The 22,773-nt window shown below is 31.9% G+C and overlaps 3 protein-coding genes across 13 annotated transcripts in view; 2 read left to right on the plus strand and 1 right to left on the minus strand.

Moving 5' to 3' along the window:
• Positions 1-21,050, minus strand: part of LOC100647342 (BTB/POZ domain-containing protein 7) — a 29,243-nt gene extending 8,193 nt beyond the window's left edge. Inside the window, exons 1-10 of one of the 5 annotated variants that reach the window (XM_048408278.1) lie at positions 20,363-21,050; positions 18,387-18,483; positions 16,804-17,064; positions 16,244-16,608; positions 14,263-14,813; positions 13,910-14,073; positions 13,435-13,819; positions 13,207-13,359; positions 12,604-12,760; positions 12,308-12,480 (exon numbers count right to left, since the gene is read on the minus strand). In XM_048408278.1, the coding sequence (XP_048264235.1) occupies positions 12,308-12,480; positions 12,604-12,760; positions 13,207-13,359; positions 13,435-13,819; positions 13,910-14,073; positions 14,263-14,813; positions 16,244-16,608; positions 16,804-17,045 (2,190 nt within the window). In that variant the 5' untranslated portion in view covers positions 17,046-17,064; positions 18,387-18,483; positions 20,363-21,050. Of the gene's footprint in view, positions 1-12,307; positions 12,487-12,603; positions 12,761-13,206; positions 13,360-13,434; positions 13,820-13,909; positions 14,074-14,262; positions 14,814-16,243; positions 16,609-16,803; positions 17,082-18,386; positions 18,484-20,362 lie in introns of all 5 variants that reach the window. The other 4 variants (XM_003397273.4, XM_048408276.1, XM_012311311.3 and 1 more) reach the window with 4 other exon arrangements.
• LOC100647853 (GTP-binding protein 2) overlaps positions 1-22,773 on the plus strand; it is a 29,509-nt gene that overhangs the window by 3,619 nt on the left and 3,117 nt on the right. For 2 of the 6 annotated variants that reach the window (XM_048408281.1, XM_048408282.1), the window contains exon 3: positions 22,490-22,768. In XM_048408281.1, coding sequence (XP_048264238.1) covers positions 22,492-22,768 — 277 coding nt within the window. In that variant the 5' untranslated portion in view covers positions 22,490-22,491. Of the gene's footprint in view, positions 1-12,261; positions 12,904-21,187; positions 21,371-21,447; positions 21,612-22,489; positions 22,769-22,773 lie in introns of those variants that run through there. The other 4 variants (XM_048408280.1, XR_007225019.1, XM_012311305.3 and 1 more) reach the window with 4 other exon arrangements.
• LOC100647465 lies at positions 442-12,053 on the plus strand. Of its 2 annotated transcripts, XM_012311310.3 has the most exons (3): positions 442-612; positions 6,271-6,534; positions 9,976-12,053. In XM_012311310.3, the coding sequence occupies exon 3, from the start codon at positions 9,983-9,985 to the stop codon at positions 11,222-11,224; it is 1,242 nt and encodes a 413-aa protein (XP_012166700.1). In that variant the 5' UTR covers positions 442-612; positions 6,271-6,534; positions 9,976-9,982; the 3' UTR covers positions 11,225-12,053. The 2 variants fall into 2 exon arrangements, with proteins under 2 accessions (XP_012166700.1, XP_003397322.1); XM_003397274.4 differs by lacking the exon at positions 6,271-6,534 and having other exon boundaries at positions 443-612.

Below are 22,773 nucleotides of genomic sequence, written 5' to 3' on the forward strand. Positions count from 1 at the left end.
ACTTTATCAAGTATGATTATAGGAAGAAATATTATAAAACCCACAAAATTGTATTATTCTCAACTATAGAATTTGCCAGTTTATCAAGAAATATACCCCCCCAAAAAAACGTTTTTGAATGGTGTTACAATTTATCCATAAAACGATATTATCCTTAATATCGTTTTATATCTAATATATTCAACTACGAAAGTATTCTAAAATGAGTCACCAATTTAGATAGCAACAGTTACGTCCTTAAAAAAGGTGATTCATAAACAAATAATTGCAACCTCTTTTTCCCTATCGTTTGCTTTTTACTTTTGTTTATTTCCCTTTTTACAAATTGAATTGATATAGATGAATTGTGTCATTAGAACTTCCGACGAATGTGCGACAGTTATCGCGTTACGTTAGATTTCTTGATGCGTTGCGCAGACTATAAATAGTGTCCGCTTCTAGCGACGTTAGTCTCGTCCAAACGACGGACTGTTTAACAGTGTTTTTTAACCATTTGACGTGGTTGTATTTTATTCGTCCGATTCGCGTGAAGTCAAACAGAGAGTGCCAGTTATTAGAAACAACCGAGTGAACGATCGAAACCGATTTTGAATGTGCAGCTAGAGCTTAAAGGTATTTTTTTTTTTTTTGCGAAATAAAGAGCCACTTGAATTTTCTTAATTGTCCGAATGGAAAAGCTTTTTCTTCTTCTTAAAAGTCATTTTAAACGATTTCAAAAGAAACATTGTCTCCACTACAATAGTTGACAGCGAATATTTATGCAAATGCGAGACTTTTATGGAGAATCGAATGTTTATGTAAATGCATCCATTTATAGAAAATTGATAAATTTATTCTCACATCTGTTATTAACCTTTATAATGATACGCAATTAACCGTGCATCATTGCATACTCTGAATATTTTATGCTTTGCGCGTTTTTAAAATAGAAAATTTTTTTTAAATAGAAATGCAATTATTAATAATGAATTTTAAGGAAAGAAATCAACTGAGGAGAGATTTATGAAAAAAGCGTGAATCGAGCAAATCCAACCGGAAGATTCGGACATAAATAGAACAGTTTCAGTCATTAGCTACGTTTCAATTGATAATTCTAATAGCTCTTAAAGAACTTTGTTAGTTTGTTTTAATCTAGTCCAATAGTAATTTAATTTAATGGTTAGATTTAAACTTTTATATTTACCAAACAAATAAAAATTTCATGGTATTCCAAATAATTGATTGAAAAATACATTTAACACGTATATGTAGGTATATTTAATAGACCTTTCTTCCTCGATTTTTTTGATTAGAATATCTATTAAAATTGAATGATCTTTTCTTCGAAAATTTGGCGCAATGTATGCTGTGTACGATGATCATACATGCTCTTTTAAAAGAGATACGAACAGATTTGTTACACAATCTAATATTTATTGTATCTGTTTTAATTTTGCACATAATTAATTTTTTCAGTTCCTACCTATTAAATTAACACCATTCAAAGCTTCCAATATTTTCTACCTTTTTAAATAAAATTTAAAGATACGAGCAAACGTAATACGACGATCCATCGATGATCTTTTAAAGAAACGCAAACGATCTTATCAGAGCATCTAATAGAACATCGATTAAAACCTAATGTTTCTTCTTTGATAATCTCATTAGGTGTAATCAACACAGTACATTTCCCTTGCTAACAGTTTAACTCTGTTTGTCTGTAGTAAAGGAACGTTGAAATACAAGTGGGTATATCGTAAATATTTATGAGGGAAATGTAATTAACACAATAGGAAGTAGATATCTGATCAACTCTATGACAACAAGAATTACTGCTTGCCACTTTGATATTTTTTTCAAACGAAACAATAATCTATTAAAAGTCAAGGTTGAAAATTGTATCAGCGATCGTGTACAAAGAATTTTTCTTGGAGAGGACCGGTGAAACCGAACGCATTTGAACGTTTGGAAAAATCGTGTTTCAGAAAACATACAAGTCAAGATGATATCGATTAATTAAGGCTCATCACGTTCAGTTTACATTATCACGTTTTCTCGAGTCTTGTCGCGATCGAGATGAAGATTGATTGAATGAGACGGCTTCCCGTGGCTATTGGCTGCTTCTCTACTTTAAGTGATTGCGTTATCTTGACAATATTGAAACCAGTCATTTTTAACTAACTTACTACGAAACCAATTATTCCATTGAAATAAACTCTTTATAGCGACTAAAGTATACGATATACTTTAACTTTATAGAAGTATACTTTAACAATATAGTAAAGTTTCACGAATATACTCACGTGTAAGGAAGGAAATTAATGTTATAATTGTCCATGTATTTTTGGGATAATTCGTACGTTATCAGAGGCTCATTTATTGAAATGAACATTTGCATTGTCCTAGTTAGACTGTGCATTTATATGGATTTATGACAAAATCTAACGTGCAGAAGTTAATCTTAAAAATTACAGAACATACATAACTTGGAAAAAAATAAAGAAAATATCTAGGATCGAGTAATTATTAAAAAATCTAAGAAGTAAAGAAGATTTCCATATTCATAAAAGTGGAAATTTGTATGTAATATTCTGGAATATTTGTAAAAATGATAAGGTTATATCGTTTAGAAAAAATGAAGGTTATTTGTCACTGTATTTAACACACGTGTTGTTTTTAATTCTGCGGAAGCTAATTGAAAACAAAAAATGAAAAAAACAGCGCCATCGTGATAATCGATTCTTCTCGGAGGCAATACACGAAAATGTACCTTTTCTCACCATCACAGTCATCCTCATAGTTTTCCGCTTATTCTTATTTATCATAATCATCTCATCATCTTGAATTTACCTAATAATAACCTTTGCTACACATGCATTGCATGAGTTTCGTAATTAGAATCGCGGAAAATTCAATGATCACTATTAAATAGAATAGTTATGAAGTAAATTGTACTTAACAATGTTACGGAATTTTACAGTTAGACGTTAATCGGGATAATGTTAAATCCAATTTCTATACTTTTTTGACTTAGATTATACTTTCATAATCATCAACAGAAATTTTTGTTTGCAATTTCTACACGAAACTATGAAAATAGAAATAGAGAAAACGATCTTTGCTTCCTAGAAATTTAATGTCTATCACCGTTTTGCTCTCTACACAAATACTGGGGACCTTACATAAGATCAACTGTAATACAATATCGAACGAATTATCTCGCAATTTCCTTCTAAATGTGCTTACAGTTGCAACAGTCACTTTTGCTTTCTACTAGGATTTGCTCTTCCTATTTTACATATTTCAATCCTTTTCAATCTGTTCTCAATATACAGGCTCAATATAACGTAAAACGACATTACAACTGAAAACTTTGTCAACTCCTTCCAACACTACATAATTTGGAAGTTCCAAGCGTCATAAACAATTTTTTTTAGAAAAGGTCTTAAAGGACAACTTAACTGTAATAACTTTGCGTGATCATGTACATCAATTCAGCTGTTAAATTATCATTTTTGCAAAGAATCACGGTCGATATGTATCGTCTAAATAAATAAGAAGGCACAAGATTCTTCTGAAAATTATATAGTATACCATTGTATAGTTGTATATAACGTGCGTATTGTCAGTGCTATCGTTATTGCAATGATAATATCTATATCAGCACTGCTTCCAATAATAATATTGTAACAGTAGTCGAGAAACTAGTGCATATCGATATCTGTGTTTGGATTGAATAAGACTAATATCTAGTCTCAAAAAAAATTTAAGTCTGAAAAATAGCAATATCATATCACTAATATCTAGATTTACTCCTGAAAAACAGTAATCACTAATGTTACCAATATTAATCGAATATTACAACATATTGAACCGAACTTTACATTTTAAGCCGTTATACATGTACAAAACTGTAACCGATTAATTAGTTTCTTAATAATTGAACATTCAGAGAAATCTATGTACATGTTGTATTTGACGATAGAAACGCAAGAAATGTTGATAAGGAAATAATTATTTTCAAAATGATTCACTTTAAATTCTTCGTTATTTTACTATCAAAGGATTAATCGCTTGATGCACATATTCCTAATATACAGTGACATAGAGCGTTCTTAATTTGTCTAATTATTTTAACTACCGATCTTTACAGATACGAGATACTTATTTTATACAATAAGAGATCTACATATATCGTACCTGGTAAAAGATAAGAGTCTTATACACGTGGTGAGAGATTTTTATCAGGTAGTTTCAAAATAATAAGAGAATAATTACTCTATTCTAATCTTATCGGCAATTCGCTACTGGAAGAAACCGAAAACTTGCGTAAAAACTCTTGGAAAAATAGAAAAAGCGTTTCTGCACTGTCGATAATAACCGACCTCTTAACACAAGAGCTGTTAATTATACGCTCTGCTCGATGGCGTATCATCGCGTTATGCAATGAAGAAATGAAAATTAAAAATTTTTTTTAACAATACAGCGAAGACGAGCCGCGTAATGAATAACTCGACTAGACGGACAGCAGAGAATTTTAGCAATTTATTGGGACCCGCCACCGCTCTCCACTTCTATTCGCGTGCAAAAACATTGTTCGAGAAGCACCGCGGAAGTCATTCGAGATAAATATCACGTTGCCGTAGCAAATAATTTGTCGCGAGCGTTTTGTATTCGAAAAATACCGGTCGACGTTCATCGCATGCAATTTTCGTCCACGAAAATTGCGATGCGCTCAACGTCTCGCATGTAACGGAAGTTCGTTCCCCGCAAACTCGCGGAAAAACGAGGAGATCAACGTAAAAGAGGCGTTGATGTTCCTTTATTGCACTATAAAGTTAATTTTCGCGTAGGAACACGGAAGCCGATCTTTTGTTACGGTAAGCAATATGGTAATGAAGGGTATATACACCTACGCATACACATATAAAGCTTCCGGTGTTTTCTATATGGTTTTGGAATGGAAGCATAAATGGTGAAGAAACTAAACACTGATTCTTCGTAAATGAATTGATAAATTGAGTATGAAACATAACGTGCGTACGAATACATAAACTTCTTAGAATCCAAACTAATAGACTTCGACTCTTGTACATGTCTCGATTATTAGTCATAAATGTACAAATTATCGGTAGCAGTAGATTTTCTTACATAATCGAAACAGGTCTCGTAATGAAACAAAAAATAAAATTTAACAAGGAAATGTTATGTATAAACCACAAATTATCCGATTATCCTATTATAAAACCAGAGTCTATGACTATCAATGTGTTACTTGTCGATTCACGAATATTATTAGTTAATACGTTATTGCAAGAAAGTCCAGGACTCTCTTAATATACTTGTATTGCAAGGAAGAACTAATCACAATTAATTCGAAATTTTTATCAGTTAAAATTACCTTCTAATTCGACATCAGTTAGACGGGGATATATTATATGTTTTATATGAAATATATTATATGTAAACTTTACTTTTCCAGTAACGTTCTCAGCAATTTTAGTTTCTCAACTTTCACGAATTCATCACGCAAGTTATAAGCTAATTTCTTTACAAAACTGCATTTCATTTCAGCATAAATTTTTTGCTAATATATCCACTTGTACTCGTTAGATCTTTCTTAGACGTCATTCAGTAATTGTGAAGAATCAATAAATAGCTTGTAAGTGGCAATTACTTGTTAATGAATTGCCTCTTTCAATAAATTTAGTAACCAATAATTACTAAATTTTCCAAGATGAATATGACGGATAAATATGAAATATACAATACAATGCAATAAAATACAATATGTATATGTATTTATTTGTATATATGCTTTAAAAAACAATTTAAATATGTAAAATAAATAACAGGCGATTAAAAACTTTCTAAAGGCGAAACAAAGCTCTATTGAGGTTTCGCTTGAGTTACAAATTTTCTAGAAAAATATGCATTTCCATACATATTTGCTGTTTACTAATAATGTTGCACTATGAGGAAGTTATCGTTGGAATTGAATCCAATAAGGAAGTTACGTGAGTCAAATATGATGAGGGGCGGATAAAAAGTGAATCAATTGCGTAGATAGAATATTAATTCTAAATAGAATGAATAAGAATTGATTGAGATGATATTTTAATTTCACAGACTAACGCTTTATAACTCCAATTTAGAGATCACATATCTATATACACGTATTTTATCAATTTTATTTCATTTGCTTCATTGATAGACCCTTATATACCAACTTTCAGTTAACAAAATTTTTTTAGGTAACAAAATAAAGTAAATTTTACTTCTGAATTCCAGATTAAAGTACAAATTTGCATGAATTATAATTTTTCTCTACCGTACGTAACCAAATCCTGGTTATAATCTAATTATAATATGCATAAAGAAAAGAGCAAAATCAGAACTTGAATATAGTGTGTGTATACATGTATATATCTGTCGAACATATTACAAACATAATATTGTACAGCAATCGGTGAAAGATAGATTATAAAACGGTGGCATGTTTAGAAATCAAAATGCACAAAGTGGCGGATTAGTAAAATAAACTTAGTAATAAATGTGAGTATTAAATCATCAAATGGTTTGCACAATATTTTAAAATATGTAACGCTTCAAACAGTAGACCCTGAACTATTTCCAAACATACCTGCAGCTGCTTCAACGATCTGTTTAATTAACAGCTTAACATATTCACGATAACATCAGATTTGTTTGCTTACTCTGAATTATACGCAAATATTGAACTTGGTAATAACTTCGAAGCGTGATTAAGTTCCTTCATTCCATCGAGTATTATGGTGTAACGAATTTGGAAATCAATTTTCGTTGTCCTTAACATAGCTTAGGGAATCGCATTAAAAAATGGCTAAGAGTATCGATACTTACCACGTTCAGTTCGATGAAAATGCGACGCATTCGAAAATATGTAATTTATATCGTGAAACGACATTTCTTATCTATAAAGTCGATAACTTCTTTCGCCTTAAAACTCACAATGACTTACGATATGTAACTGAATAGATAATTGTGAAGATTATCGTCGAATTGTATACCACTTTTATGTCATTCTCACAATCAAACCTATCGAACACAATACATTATTTAGAAATACTGCATTTTCAACGTATCTTTATAATCGTTTTCCTTTTTTTAACAAAATTCCAAAAGCTAGTTTATATCCTTTTAAACTATATATCTAAATTATATACATAATCTATCTCATAAAGTACGTAATTCTCTCTTTTCATCCCTCCCTCCCCTCCCTTTCTCTCCTATGAAATATTGATTTTTTGAACTTCCAAATATCACTTTGCTAATGAGACCTTTCGAATTCGAGCACACACTCACAAATTTAATAAGTTTCTTTTAAATATCTAGTTCACGTAAGATTAAAACGCAAATGCGTTTCAAATACATTTGCATTTAAAAACACAGCTAAATACATTAACGAAACCCAGTATCTTATAAGCACTTAACAATACGTAATGAATAACATATTCGTGACCTGTAATTTCGTTGACTAACTCAGGAAAGTTACAAAGTGCAAATTAAGCAAAGAATTTGAAGTTTTTTCTATAAGCTTTATATCAAATGTTGTCCTCCAGTCACTGATAATTAACCGGCTTGACCTTACTTTAACTATGAAAATATGCAACAATAGGAAATTACAGACGATTTTAAGAATTCGCGGTTGAACTGTAATTTCGCAAACATATAGATAAAAATAAATGTGAGCTGACGAATCGTTTTGAATATATGAGCATAACAAATTATTATATATATATATATATGTGTGTGACAAGAACGTTTTGTAAATAAACATATATCCCTTTATTTAAAAAATATATATATATCCCTTAATTTAAAATAGACGAAAAATATAGAAATACTTGATATATTGCTCGATCACTATTAATGACATTTTTCATTTTTTTCACCAGATTTCTTCAGATATATTTATTTATTTATATAAAAAATTCTTTAAAAAGTCTTTATGAAGACTTAAAGCAAGCAGAAATTATCTATATAAGTCTAGATAAATATCCAAAAGCAAAAAGAATTGCGATGCGTACAAGAAAGCGTGTAAATACTTTACAATAACTGGGCAAAATAATGAATTACTATGCATTGTTTATGTATCCTTAAGCGGCTTGACGCGTCTTTACTTATATCGTTAGGCGTATAGACGATACAATGCGCCATGGAACACGCTATGTATGCATGGTAATTCGATGATGCAATTTTTTTCAAAATTACCAGCACGCAGAATTACGCATATACGCGCACGTTTATCTGTCTCGATCGCATAGCGTAACTCGAACTATAAAATTAATTTACATTTCATATATGCGTCGAGACAATGAACAGATAGTTCATCGATACTTGGAATCGAATCGTTTAATTAGCTTTAATTATATGTGTTTTCTCTTCCTTGACCGTTTTCCATTCGAATAGTTCTCTATTTTAGAAGAATTAGTTCCCTATTTAGCAAAAATCAACTGATTTAAAGCTCGATGAGGAATGAAAAATTACAATACTATACGACGACAGGATATACAACATTTATACATGCCTATGTCCACACCACTTAGTCATAAATTGTAAACATGGCAAAAAGAAAAACGAATATTACTGATAAGCGTGTTATCACTTCTACTCAACTGACTTTGGTTTTCATTCGTATCTCTAATACGTACATTCGTAATTAGCTTTGTTCTAAACCGTACTGAAAATATTGAATCCTCCAATAGGCTGGAAAATATATAAATACGTACGTACGTGTTTTTTCATCTATGTACGTACTTGAATGAAAACGGAAGCCAGAAGAAACAAGTGAGTGTCGTAGAAGAACCATTATTCTCGTCATAGTGGAGGCGTTAGAAATTACGCAATTTCTGAGAGCAAGAAGTTATTACAACTGTTACAAGTGACTGCAAAATAGATAACTAACGTGATGTGGAATTATTTATTAATCGTTCTACGACAATGGTTTTGTGAATAACGTGCTTCTGATATGACAAGATAAGTCAAGGCTTATAGAGATCTTCAAAGATAACATCCTATGAAATTTGAATACAATAGAAAAAAATCCAAGGAAATAAGAAAAAAAATAGAGGGAAAATATTGTAATTATGTTGGAAGAACACGATAAATCATATTTACCGATTTTCACGCGAAACAATCTTAACATCGAACGTATTGTCGAACAGTCGTATATGTATTATGAAAATTTGTTTATTACAAAATAATATCAAATTATTCCGTAACGTGTTTGTTCGTAAGATAACAGAAATGGGAATATCCCATCCGAAAAAATAATCTCTGATATTTCTAATATCGAAGTACTTCACTTTAATCATCTACTTACGTAAAAATTCAAACATTTTTCACACAAATAATATCAATCAAATAAATACAAAATGATAATGTAATTGGCTGATTGTAAAAAAACAGAAAAATAGATAATGCAGCTAAAAGCAAAATTTACCATTAAATTTTCTAATTAGAATATTATTTAATCGATCAACAAAGTCCTTTAGTTGGAAGATTCTATAATCGCGAATTTCAAAATTAATAACAAATCATTCATTCCTCTAAAAACAAATATAAAATTATTTATTTTATTAGAAACTAAACGACATGTTAAAATATAGGTTATTCATAAGTAAAGAAATCATTATGTCCCGATTAATAAGTTAATTTTTATATGCAATAAAATATATTAGGTCGAGCCTTAAATCCATTCATGATTTGTTGAAAGAATAACATCTCTTAATACTTCTTAATCAACATAACTAATTTATCTCATTTCGCTATAAATTTATGTTTTTCATAAAAAAAAATTCATAATATTTTTCGCAAACATTTTTCGAAATGCAAACAGTAGTGGAAGACGAGTGAAGTTATTACCCAACCCAATAATGGTTTTCTTTAAACTCAAGCAAAAGCAGGTTTCAATATCTACAAGACAACAATGAGAATCATCAAATATTCTTTCAGATAAATAATGTACCCGTCAGACGAGCCATTGTCAGTTCAAAAGTTGGACGTGCTTTTAAGACAAAGTCTTGGTAACGATTTTCAAATAAAGCATGTTGAATGGAAGCCTCTAACCGCGCCAGGCGAAAACTTTGGAAGCACCATGCTGGCCATCATTGTCACCTTAACGCGGTCAAGCAACAAAACGGAGACTCTTCATCTAGTCGCGAAACTTCCACCCACTTCCGCCTATCTATTGGGCTTGTTCAACAGTCCAGTGACATTCAGGAAGGAGCTACAATTCTACAGCGTGATGGTGAAGGAATTCACAAACCTTCAAATAGAAAGTGGTGTCAACGAGAAGGACGCAAGAGATCTGGTACCAAAGTTCTTTGGGGGAAGACTAGGTTTGAAAAATCCAGAACAATTTGACGAACAAGCTGCTATCATTTTGGAGAACCTGAAACTCAGTGGCTACGATACGGGCGACCGAATCTTTGGACTGGATAAGAAGCACACAGAATTTGCAATCGAATCTCTAGCCAAGTTACACGCTCTCGCTATTGCTTTAAAGACGAAGAAACCTCAGTTATATGAAAGAATAGCGGCAGAAGTATTTTTAGACGTTTCAAATGAAATCACAGAAAAGTGTGTTAAGGACATGTTTGGGAAAAGTAAATCGGATTTAGAGAACATGGAGGAAATTAGACCGTATTTAGATCGAGTTAATAAGACCATAGAGTACGGTCTTGAGGCAAATAAAAATCTTAAGAAACCGGAAGAACTTTGGGCAACATTTGTTCACAGTGACTTTTGGGTGAACAATATGATGTTCCGACACGATGAAAAAGGAGAGCTAGTCGATATGAAGATCGTAGATTTTCAATTATCCACATATGATTACGGTATGAAAGATCTGATCTTCTTTCTCGTGTCGAGCGCAAACGAAGAGATTCTGGATAACAAACTGGACTATATGTTTGACTTCTATTATTCTTGTTTCATTAAAATGTTAAAGACGCTAAAAGTAGACACGGAGAAATTTTCCAAGCAGAAGTTCGACGAAATTTTGAATCGTTGTGGGCCTGTAAAATTCAATCAATGTATCATGATGGCTCAAGTGATTCAAGCACCTAAGAAAAGTATCTCAGAGTCAGAGAACGTGGAGGGTAGCAATGTTTTCATAGATATATCTGATAATCTAATATATAAACGAAAATTATTGCACATTGTGACTCTATTCGACAAAAGGGGATGGTTACTTAAATAATGTTGTTGCTATGTTTTATCTTGTTAAATAATTTTTTATGAATTGAATGGTATTTTTATACAGGATAAAAAGTACAAAATTTATTGTTGGTAATGAATGTTGATATATGATGTACTGTTAAAATATATATGATAAATTGTTTATAATATATAAAAGTGTATATAGAATTTTAAAGATGTTAGAGACTTTTACAATTTAAGAATTTAGTCCTAAGAAGACACCAAATATGTTCATAAGAGCTCTAATATTATTAAGCTTTAAAAATTAACTAGTTGTTCAAAAGTCAAATTCGAACAAAGTGTTTACTTTATGAAACTGATTCTGTAATATTATTGTAGATACCTGCATCATGTTATTTTGCACGTAGATATACTTGTTTTTCAAAATAAAAAATCTATTTTATTACATGAAAATAATACTAATAAAATTTATTTTCTAATGAGGTCCCATGAATAATGAAACAATATTCTGAAGTTCATTATCGTTCGTTTCTTCTAATTTTCTAATTTATATTGTAATTATTATTATATCATAATTCTGAGAAGTTTCTAAAGGTTTCTAAAGGTGAATCGAGCAGAATCTTATTTCGTTTCGCATCGATATGCCCCTGCGGAACCCGATATAATGACACATGTTTTATGTAACATGACATTGAAACACATCAATCGAAACTAATTTTCATTCTCTCGATTAATCGAGTTAACTATGTCGAAACAATAAATAGCCAATTACAGCGAATACCATCATTTCTCGTTAATTGCAGCTGACATTTATGTGAACCATGTTTGTTAATAAAATAAAAAAATAAAATATAAACAACAAGCAATAATTCAGGATATATTCGTTGACAGCGCAAAAATAATAAAAACAGCAAGCAGTAACTGGAAATACATTCGTTTATAACTTAAAGAATAAACATTTTCCGTTTTGAATTCCGGGGAGTATGTTAACACGACAATGTTTATACAGATTATTTCGTTTACGTAAGATGTGCAGACTTTTATATTTTTCAAAATATCCTAAAATTGTTTGTACAGGTGACTCTAGAATTATTCTACGAAACAGGAGGAGAAAAGTACTCACTTCTAACAGATCCGCCACCGTGTCAGGTAGGTTGAACTCCCTCACAACACGTAGTCGCACTTGCCTATTAATTTCGTGTCGCGATGAGAGCGGCAAACTGATAGCCCTCTGACAACTGGGAGACTGCCTCAATTTCTGCTCTCGCTTCAGCATAGCTGCCAAGGTCGCGGAATCTGGAACTTAAATAGAACACATAACAAATACCCATTCTCGTTTTGGAAGAGTGAATTTCTCCATATCTTGTCAAAACACAATAGAACTATCAAACATTGATAAGAAAATAGCGATCAAAATACCTGGAAACGCCGCGGCGAGAACATCCACCCCGGCTGTACCCATTGGTCTTGGTTTCTCATCAACCATGTACAAGGCATCGGGAATATCGGCCACATACCGTGGCCTTCGCAATCTCACTAAATCTGCTTCTTGGACCATTTGTTCCTCAACTAAAGACTGTAAAAAGATTTGTTTATCTTAGATTAGAATATATCAGCACAAACTAATTATATTGTATCTTGACAATTATTGAAAGATATATAATAATCTGTAACAAAAGAACTGATGATAAATGATCTGAATAAATCATTTCAATTTAATTTTAAGAGATATTTCTGTATATCGATTCGTGTTATAATGTAGAAATTTTCAAATTAACAATTTTGTTTACAATGCTCTATATGATAATTAATAAGCATCGCTCTCAAAGTATCTGAATGGATTTATATGATAATATTAGTAAACAACGTTGTCATCGATATAAAATAATTTTCATCATAACTAATCTTGCAGAATATAAATAAGTTTGTTTTTATTTGATACATTTGTTTTAGCAATGAGATGAATTTTTTTATAATTTCTTATTAAAGAACATTTCTTTTTTAAATAAAAATTACGTTTACCTTTATTTCCTCGTAATAAGGCATGAACAGGCGTGGCCTTACAAAAAATCCATTTTTCTTCCCTCCCCTTATCCATGCATTCATTCGTAAATTCTCCCTCTCATCTCCTATCATATGACTGGGTGGAGTTGAAACTAATCCTCTTCTAATAGCCTAAACACATAAAAGTTTCATTGAGCATCATATAAAAATGGGTATCTATATCTGAGCGAGTTTAATGTTTCGTACTTGAGCCAGCGCTTCACTATTTGGGGGTAATATGTGATCCATTCTGACAAGTGGTAGAAGCTCACTAAGTATCTCCCGCAACTCTATATCGCTTAAATCTCTTTTCTTCAACCCCTTTCTTGTCACAGAGTGCACCGTATGACTGAGCAAATTTGGTTCCCGATCTTCCATACGACGCACCAATTCTTGTTCCCCCCACTTGAGTACTGCCTGCAGTATTTCAAGTTCGCTCGCTTGCAAGAAATGACTTTGCAAAACGTTCGCCAAATGTACGTGGTCCAATTGATGAAGAATAGAAGAAGAAGCGACTGGCTGGAATTCCTCTCTTAAATAATGCAAGGCTTGTCTATGTACCCATGCCGATCCGTGAGGTTGACTGCCCCACCTGTAAAAATATAATTGGAAATCGATAAGAACAATGAATTCTTGAAAGGTGCATTTCATTTAATAATGTTTCAAATTATGGGAAACTCACTTCAAAACAGTTGGGAGCGATTCCAATGTAAGGTATTCTAAAATAAGATCTTCACAACCCTGTGACAATATATCTAGTTCCAAAAATCTGCCGATTTGGTATAATTCCATCGCTTCTTCTAAGGGACTTGGTCGAACACGTCCAGTATGAGTAAGAGCCTGAACCTGAGAACAAACATATGAACAAGAATAATTTACAATCAAACGATAAATTACCTTTCTTGAAATTACTAATAGAACTTTCTTATTTAAATAATAAATAATAAATAAATACTTAAAAAGCAGCAATAAATATTCATATAGACGTAAGCTACATTTGGTCTTGGCTCAAAATATGGGAAATAATATAATTACCTCTCCAAGACTACCAGCGCTGTTCCCGCAACCATTACCTCTCATAATTAACGATAAATCAACTGTATCTAAATACACTGCATGTAACAATACTCTGGCATATCGTTTGGGTATTACACTCTCATCCAAAACTATTCTAGTGGGTATATGAAGCGCTCTTTCTGTGTGATCTTCCCCAGATCTAGTCCGTCTTTGTATTAAGTTTCTGAAGAACGGGGATCTCGCAGAAAGTATCGCTTTATGACATGGCAGTTCTAACTTTGGCCGGAATCCATATTCTGAACTTCCACTATCTGGTCTCTGGTAATCACTGTCCGATGTGAACACCAACGCAGCGTCCGCATAATCACCGGTGTCCAGCAGGTATCTGAGATCGTGTTCCAGCGGATTCGGTGTGCCGAATTCTTCGCTCAGTCGTCGCAAGAAATTCGCCTCCAAAGCTGCATCGTGTGGACAAATATCACCAGTGTAGAGATATCGCAATAATGCTGAAAACATTTGTACTTCGAGATTCGGTGTTCTCAGCTCCAAACATATTCTAGCACCGTATCCTACGATTCAATAAAATTAAAATTAATTCTTTTAATTCAATCATCAAACGATTAACGCGTTCACTGCAGTACTGATATAGAGTATAAATTAAAACATACAGAGTTTGGAAATAATCTTGCATAATAATTCATATAAATCATATACGAAAGTTAAAAATGAAAAACATAATAAGGCACATTTCCCATCTTTTATAAAAGAGCGATTTTAAAATACAATATGTTGATAACTAATTCCACATCAAAACTACCTTTCCATTTGATTTTAGGATTAAATACAGTTTTGTTATCTTCTTGAACATTTAAAAAATTATAATTACTTTATATGTATATATATATGCAGAATGATAACCGAGCTAAAGTAACATGATTAAACTAATATTAATCGTCTTTTACAAATCATCATGAACCATCTGTTTTCAAAATCTACCAAGTTGTCCTTTTCTTCTATTATTTCATACTTAAATAAATTCTTCTAGTTGGTAAACAACATAAAAATAAAAAGATCAAGAAAAATGATCTTATCAATGTAGTATCGTGAAATAACCGTGTAAAAGTCGATGACCTTGTAAGGAGTACGAACTACAGTGCAAAAGTGAAAGTTCTGACGAGCCAAAAGGGATGGGAAATCCTCATAGGTCATCGAGCCAACGACATGTCCGCGGCCCTTTCAGAAAAAGGGATACCTTGGAAGGCGAACGTGACCATATTTGCTCGTGGACAACTGTAAAAACGTGCGTGTGGTGGGAGTACGGAAACCGTTAAAAAGGGACGCTTTAGTAGAAAAAGTTGTTATTATCATTGATTGACATGAGTTGTGAGTTGTTATTAGTGGTTATTAGTTGATTAGTTGTATTGATTTAGTTACTCTAGTTGTAATACATTAATTTATTAAGAAATAGTTTTAGTTAAATAATTATAATTTTATGTTTTATCATTTGTAAATACATATATAGAATAAAATCACTATAATTTCTGGGGGCTCGAGCCGAGATTGAACAAAACAGAAAACTATAATTATTTAGACAACAAAGCGTCCCTTTTAACGGTTTTCGTACTCCCACCACGCGTTTTTACAGTCTATGACCAAATATAGTCACGTTCGCCTTTCCAGGTACCCTCTTTTCCAAAAGGTGCATGGACTTGTCACTGAACCCGATGATCCATGAGGATTTCCTATCCCTTCTAGCCCATCAGCACTTTCATTTTTATCTGCACTATAGTTCGCACATTTTACAAGTTCATCAAGTTTTACATGATTATTTCATAATACTATATCATATTTTTCACATGTTATGTTCATATATAAAATCTCACGTTATAAAGATAGGATTTATATAAAAATGACTTACTAAGATATAGATAGTAAGTGATAGAAGGCTAACAAGCAGTGAACGTGTTAAACTACTCCAAAGAGAAGAAAAATTATATACCCGGGCATCCAGCCAGCAAATCCCTAAAGTAGGGACAACGGGCTGACAACAGGGCTCTGTGAACAGGGAAGCATGCTCCTCGGTAGACGAGATCCACATCAGAACAATGTTTATAGTCGTACAACATAGACAAATCCTGTTTGTATGTGGCAGCCGGTGGTCTAGCTAATTCGGCTTGAACATGGAGATCCTTTAATGCAGCTAACGCCTCGTACTCCTCCAAAAGCGCCGTTGCCTCTAAATGACTCCATGTTGAGACCAAATCTCGGATTATCCTACCATGGTCGCAGGCCTTTGAAGACCGACGTCTTCGAATGAACTTCTTCCGTAAAGTCGCGAATCCCGTCATTTTCTTCTTCTTTTCCCTGCAAATGGACATAGGATTTTTATCAATCCCGTAATCGTTAACCCGAGATCAAAGAGCTCATTAAAGCGCAGCTAAAGATACTCGCAGTTGTACGAATATCGTTAAAATAAGATCTCTATAGTGTACAGATCTAGCCGATGAAGAGAAACGAAGCGACTCAGATAACGAGATCCAATGTTAAATGTTTAAATACCTGATAGCAATGCCATGTTGATCAGGTGGATTACCAGAGGATGAAAGTCTAGCTGCTTGGACCGAATCTCCACCTACACTGGTAATGCTTGACGATGCAGAAGCACCCATTCTATGTATCATGTAGGAAGCATCTCCACGCCGTCTTTTCACGAACCAGCAATCCCTTTTATCGGAATTATCAACCTCCTTTGGTCGTCTACGTTGCAATACACACGGTGTCAAAATTCGGAATACATTCATTGCTCACCCAGACAACAGCCTGAAATCATTGTGCACCTTTTATACGATAAACACATCTCCTTAATTCCACTCGTGTTTATCACGCGTAATTACCACGCTCGAACTTCGAATATTGTTTTCCAAAATTGTTTATGAAAATTTGTTCGAAGGTCTCTCTTATCTTTTCGTAATTAATAGATATTTTAAACATAAATTTAATTGCAAATTAAATTTATAAATTAAATTTTGTCAGAATATTAACACGTTTCGTATCATAGGAAGATTAGTATTTTTTAATACATTTTTTAATCATTTCTCAAAGAGTACCTGTTTCTAATAATTATTTTCATTTGACAAATAGAAATTCCTACTGAAAATATGTTCAAACATTTTGTTTTCCATTAATAATGGATAGACATTATGCGATATTAATAAATTTCATACCATATCAAATTTAATATTTTTTTCTAAAGTTTTAACGTTCTACAAATAAATCCTATGAATGATCTTCTTCTTTAGATTCATTTCGTTTAAATATTTTAATCATTTACACGTGACACAAAACATGTTAAACATCCACATCAGCGCATAAAGATACTTTAATGATAAAAGACGAAAGACGAAAATATTATTTGCAAAAACTTCTTATTCGATGTTATTTTATTGAAAAGTTTACAATGTCTGCGCTGGACAAATGTTTTGTTAAAAAACTTCTTTCCGGTCTCGTTCTTATCTAAGTCCACGCAGACGGGTCACTTTAAACATTGACCAAATATGCGATCGTATATTTCGAGTGATGATGTAAAAAAGAAAATATAGTAACTCGGAAAAAAATAATTATCAGTTGCTAATTTATCTTAACACACACACACACATATAGACATCGAATTTTTTTGCTTTCTTTTTTTTTTCTTTAAATATCTTTCTTCCTTTCTATTTGTTTTATTGTACACTGTATTCATTACCTGTGCATATTTGTTAAAATGATGAAAACTAATGCATATCAAGGTCAATATTTCAAAGCAACGATGTAAAATGCATTCTCGTTTTCCGTGATACAATTAAAATTTTAACCATGCACAACGATCGATTCTATATATATACTACCTAAAAAATTCATTTCGTCGAATTTACTGCCTACAAAAAAAACTTGAATTATTTTAAACGTCTTCGGATGTATATCGTTCGAAGTGTTTTTTATTTATTCATTGCGTTGCTCCAATTTTTTCGTTTACAAAAAGAGAAAAAGGAAGAAGAAAAAAGGAACATGTAAGCACGTGACGAAATGATTTACGTAAAAATAACGAAAGTTGCTGATCGCATCTTAAACTTTCACTTTCTTAGCCAACATACGATATTTACCTAGAAAGTGCACTGCATTGAATTCGGAAGCGCCTTTTAAATGGATACACTCAATGCTCGATACATTTTTCATCCATTTCCGACGAAATTATCGAGGCTTGAAATGAACAAATTTTTGGAAGTCATCAAATGCTGAATGACATATTAAAGTCATATAATAATCTTACAAGGATTATTCTTATCAAGCTGTTCTAGGAGGTAAAGATTTCTTTTTAAAACTCTCCAATTTGCCTCATCTATGCAGAAGCCTTGAAAATAAGCACTAATCTCTATTAAAAGTAACTGCTCGCAGGCAAGTGCAATGAAACAAATACTTTGAATTAGCTTAGTAGCATAATATTGATAACACTGATGTATTTGTGACCTCTTTGGACTAGTTTCTTTTATTATATAATGTCACAAGTGTACTAGTGCAGTTGCAATCTTTATTTGATTATTTTATGTGACAGATATGACTCGATGATGAAACTGGTTTTCTCGGATGCTATATAAAGCATCTAAATAAAGCTGTATAATAATCATCAGTGTCTATTACATTTGAATGTAAAAAATATTCAAGTAATTCCAACTATTAATTATTATATATATGACTTTTTGCATATTCTGATATCTTTATTGATAAGAATGAAAATATTTATAATATAATGAATTAAATAAAAGGTCAAAGCTGAATGCATGAAAACTGCATTCATTAATTTACGCTAAAGATGAAATGCTAATACCAATGGTAATCCTAATCAACTTTGCCCTTTGAAACTTAAAATAAGCAATTGGAAGTACATGGAACAAACTTTAAATATAACCTTATTCCAACATTTATAAATATCTAAATGACCTTTAAAATTTAATCTACTTTACATACAAAAAATAAAATATGATGATATCAAGGAGAAAACTTCATTTCAAAACATTATTAAAGAAAGTGAGTATTAAAAATTTTACTACCAAAGTGCTATCAAAGCTTACAAAATATATAATTTTTAAAAAATGTATTACTTTATCTTAATATATACTATATAATATTAAACAAAAATATAAATTCAAATATATTTTTTATTATTACATAATATTTATTATGTATTTAGCTGACTGTCATTTATATTCTCTTACTAGACACTTTTTTTGCAAACATATATCCAATATACAATTTTTTAACATATTCCTATACAAATTCAAAGTATAAGTAGAGCATTCATTTACAAATATCAAAATGGGTCAAAGTATTCCATCCCATATTTACATAGGCATAATTCTAAAGGAATATGTAATACACAATCAAAAATTAGTTTAACACAAATGTATTTCTCAAATATACTTTTTTTACATTTAAATATACACATTTTTAATTTTAATATACATCAGTATAAAATATAACTAATTCATAAAAACACAGAGACAATTAAAACCAAATATAAATCAAACAATAACTAATAACTGTAAATAAATATTTAGATTTCTATATACGATAAAAATATATTGCTTGTACTACAAAATAAAAATAAAGCACTTATAATTGTACAATCAGACCCAATTGTACTAACACATTACATTAAACGAATATAACACAAAATCCACTAAAAACACCACTAATCCGACAAAGCAAGGGTGAAGAACACAACACAGGAAAAAATAAAAAGGCAGAACACCCAATAACTCCATTACAAAACAGTAAGCTAGAGAACTTCTACTGACAGTAACACATCAATAGGTCAATAGTAGTCAGCTGAGCTATGATTGCAATCGCGTTACGTGTAACAATGCGTATGACGTACGCTTAGCAAGTTCAGTCACCTCCGCGATTACGTGGGGAAAGAATAGAGAATAAAAAAAAAAAGAGAATAAGGAGCACATATCTAATAACGAACGTGCAGGTATACGTGGTAGACGATAATATCGAGATACAATAAGATCTTAAATAGAGATATAATCACAGAGTACGTCGGGAACGTCCAGGAAGCACGGAAGTGTTTCGTTACCTGGATATCTCGGATGCATGCGTTCCATCCATTATTTCCATTCTCGAGGGACTTCCTTGAATTCAAACTGGCACAAGTAATCATCACAAAGCGCGACGGCCATGTTTATGCTCGTCAACTTAGTCTGCATGTAAATAAAAGTTAATCGCGGCACGATATGTATCATCTGTACCTCGCATTTCTGTATTAACGAAATCTATGAGACAGGTTTACGAGAGACGAGCATTCAGACACGTTAAGTAAATAGAGCCATACAGACAACGACGTATTATTGGGAACACAGAAGACCGTCTGGTCGCACGAAAACAAACCTCGACGGCAGTCATTGCTAACTGTAATGAGCTCGACGATAGGCGAAACGAAAATAACACGGAACGTTAAAAATAATGTGTGAAATAGTATTGTTTACGTTCACGACGCTTTCACAGATATCGTATCGTTTAAGGCATACACACAGAGAAGGAATTTTTCTGACACCGAAAGATTTATATTACATCTGATCATGCGCGAATACACAATTTCGCGATGAAGTACTCCATGTCCAAATTTTGGTGGATTGGAGCGACAAAGAGGTTAGGTTTACTGATCGTTAATGGCAGTGGCAATAAAATATATTTCTTTGATATCACCGAAGAATAACGCGGTTTGTTTTTGTTTAAACAAATTCCATGGAACGGTTGTTACGAACTGTTACCCTGCGTTTCCATGGAACTAATAGATTCTTCACCCTAAAGGTGGAGCCACAATGAACGCGTTCGCAGCGTCATCTCCAACAAATTTTCGATTGGAATTGAAACTAAATTTGTTTCAAGCGCAGAAGAATGAATCGTCGAGGCTGGTAACAGTCAGATCTCGATTGAATCGTGCACAGTCAGGTGTTGAAAAAAGCGGGAGGGAAAGTGAGAGGTTCGCATGCTGTGTTATTCAACTCTGACGTGGGTGTCAAACGCGATTTCGATTTCAGGAGTATACATCCTGCGAAGGGAAAACTACTGTTTGTAAAATGCAGTAAGTCTTTTCAGCCGTTTCTCGTTGAATCATCATAAATGCGCGTCTAGTCAATTGATGTTTTCTTTATCATATAGATCATTTTCAATTTTGCAATACATTCCCGTTTCGACAATAAGATCTTTAAACTCCGTAAATATCGTATTTGGCAAGTACAATCGACCAACTGTGATCCATAAATACATCCTTGCTCGTGGGTCACAAACAACTTTGTTTGCATACAGTTTTGTTTTCGTTTTCGGTGAGTCAAGCGATATTGCATATGTATATGTACAGCTGTTATAGCGTAGTGTGGATCCATTGATTTGGCGCGCTCGAGTATTTTACAAGTTATTGTCATTCTAAATATGTTTCAAAGTCTCTTTCAGAGAAATTTGTATAAACATGAAATAACGTGAGGGCAAAAAAAGCTATTTACATGAAATATTTTTGTAATGCATATATATCATTTATGTAAGCGATAGAATTTTATTTCACAAATAAAATGACTAAATAAATAAATAACGTAATTTTTAATTTAACGCTTATTGCGAAAATGTATATTAATTAATATTGATTGCTCTGTATTACTCGATATTACGTAATTTGAAAATATTTTAGCAATGTAAAATTGTAAATTTCCAAACAGATAAATTTCATTTATTTTTTCTGAATTAATTCCAATTAATTATTTGAAAGTCTTAAATATTAATTATTTTATTAGTTTAAATTTTTTAATGTTTTTGTATTAAGATTTTATTATACTGATGTTGCAAATTTATATTAAGCACACTTTTGTAAAGTATAAAATGAATTAATAATATATATATAAACACTGCTTACTATAATATTGCACTTTATATACACTACATATAACTTAAGGTATTTGAATATGATGCAATATCATATGATGTAACTTATAATTTATGAATTGGTAATGAACTAGATTTCAGTCAAGATTGTTGGCCACAATAATAAAGAAATGTTATGATCATTAATAGTTCAAGCTTTCAAAATGATTTTATGTGCATGTAAAATAATTTATTGTTTTGTTTATTAAATATAATCATTAAATATAGTACATTGTTTTAAATATTGTTTTAAATATATTTTATGATGGTTATTGTTTCTTGTTTATAGATATGGAGTCATTCTTGGAATTGTTTGATCCAGATAATAACAAACACAGCCAGAAAGATACTTGGAATGATTCAGAGAATGAAGGAAATCGAATGTCAGACTGTGAAAATTCAAGTATTGATGATGATCAGGAGGAAAGACTACCACCAGAACCTGAACAGGGTAATGTTGAATATAAACTAAAGCTAATAAATCCATCTAGTCAACGGTTTGAACATCTTGTAACACAAATGAAATGGCGTCTCAGAGAAGGCCACGGGGAAGCTATTTATCAAATTGGTATG

Source organism: Bombus terrestris, chromosome 8 (genome assembly GCF_910591885.1).
Source record: "Bombus terrestris chromosome 8, iyBomTerr1.2, whole genome shotgun sequence".
In the NCBI taxonomy this organism is placed as follows: Eukaryota; Metazoa; Arthropoda; class Insecta; order Hymenoptera; family Apidae; genus Bombus; species Bombus terrestris.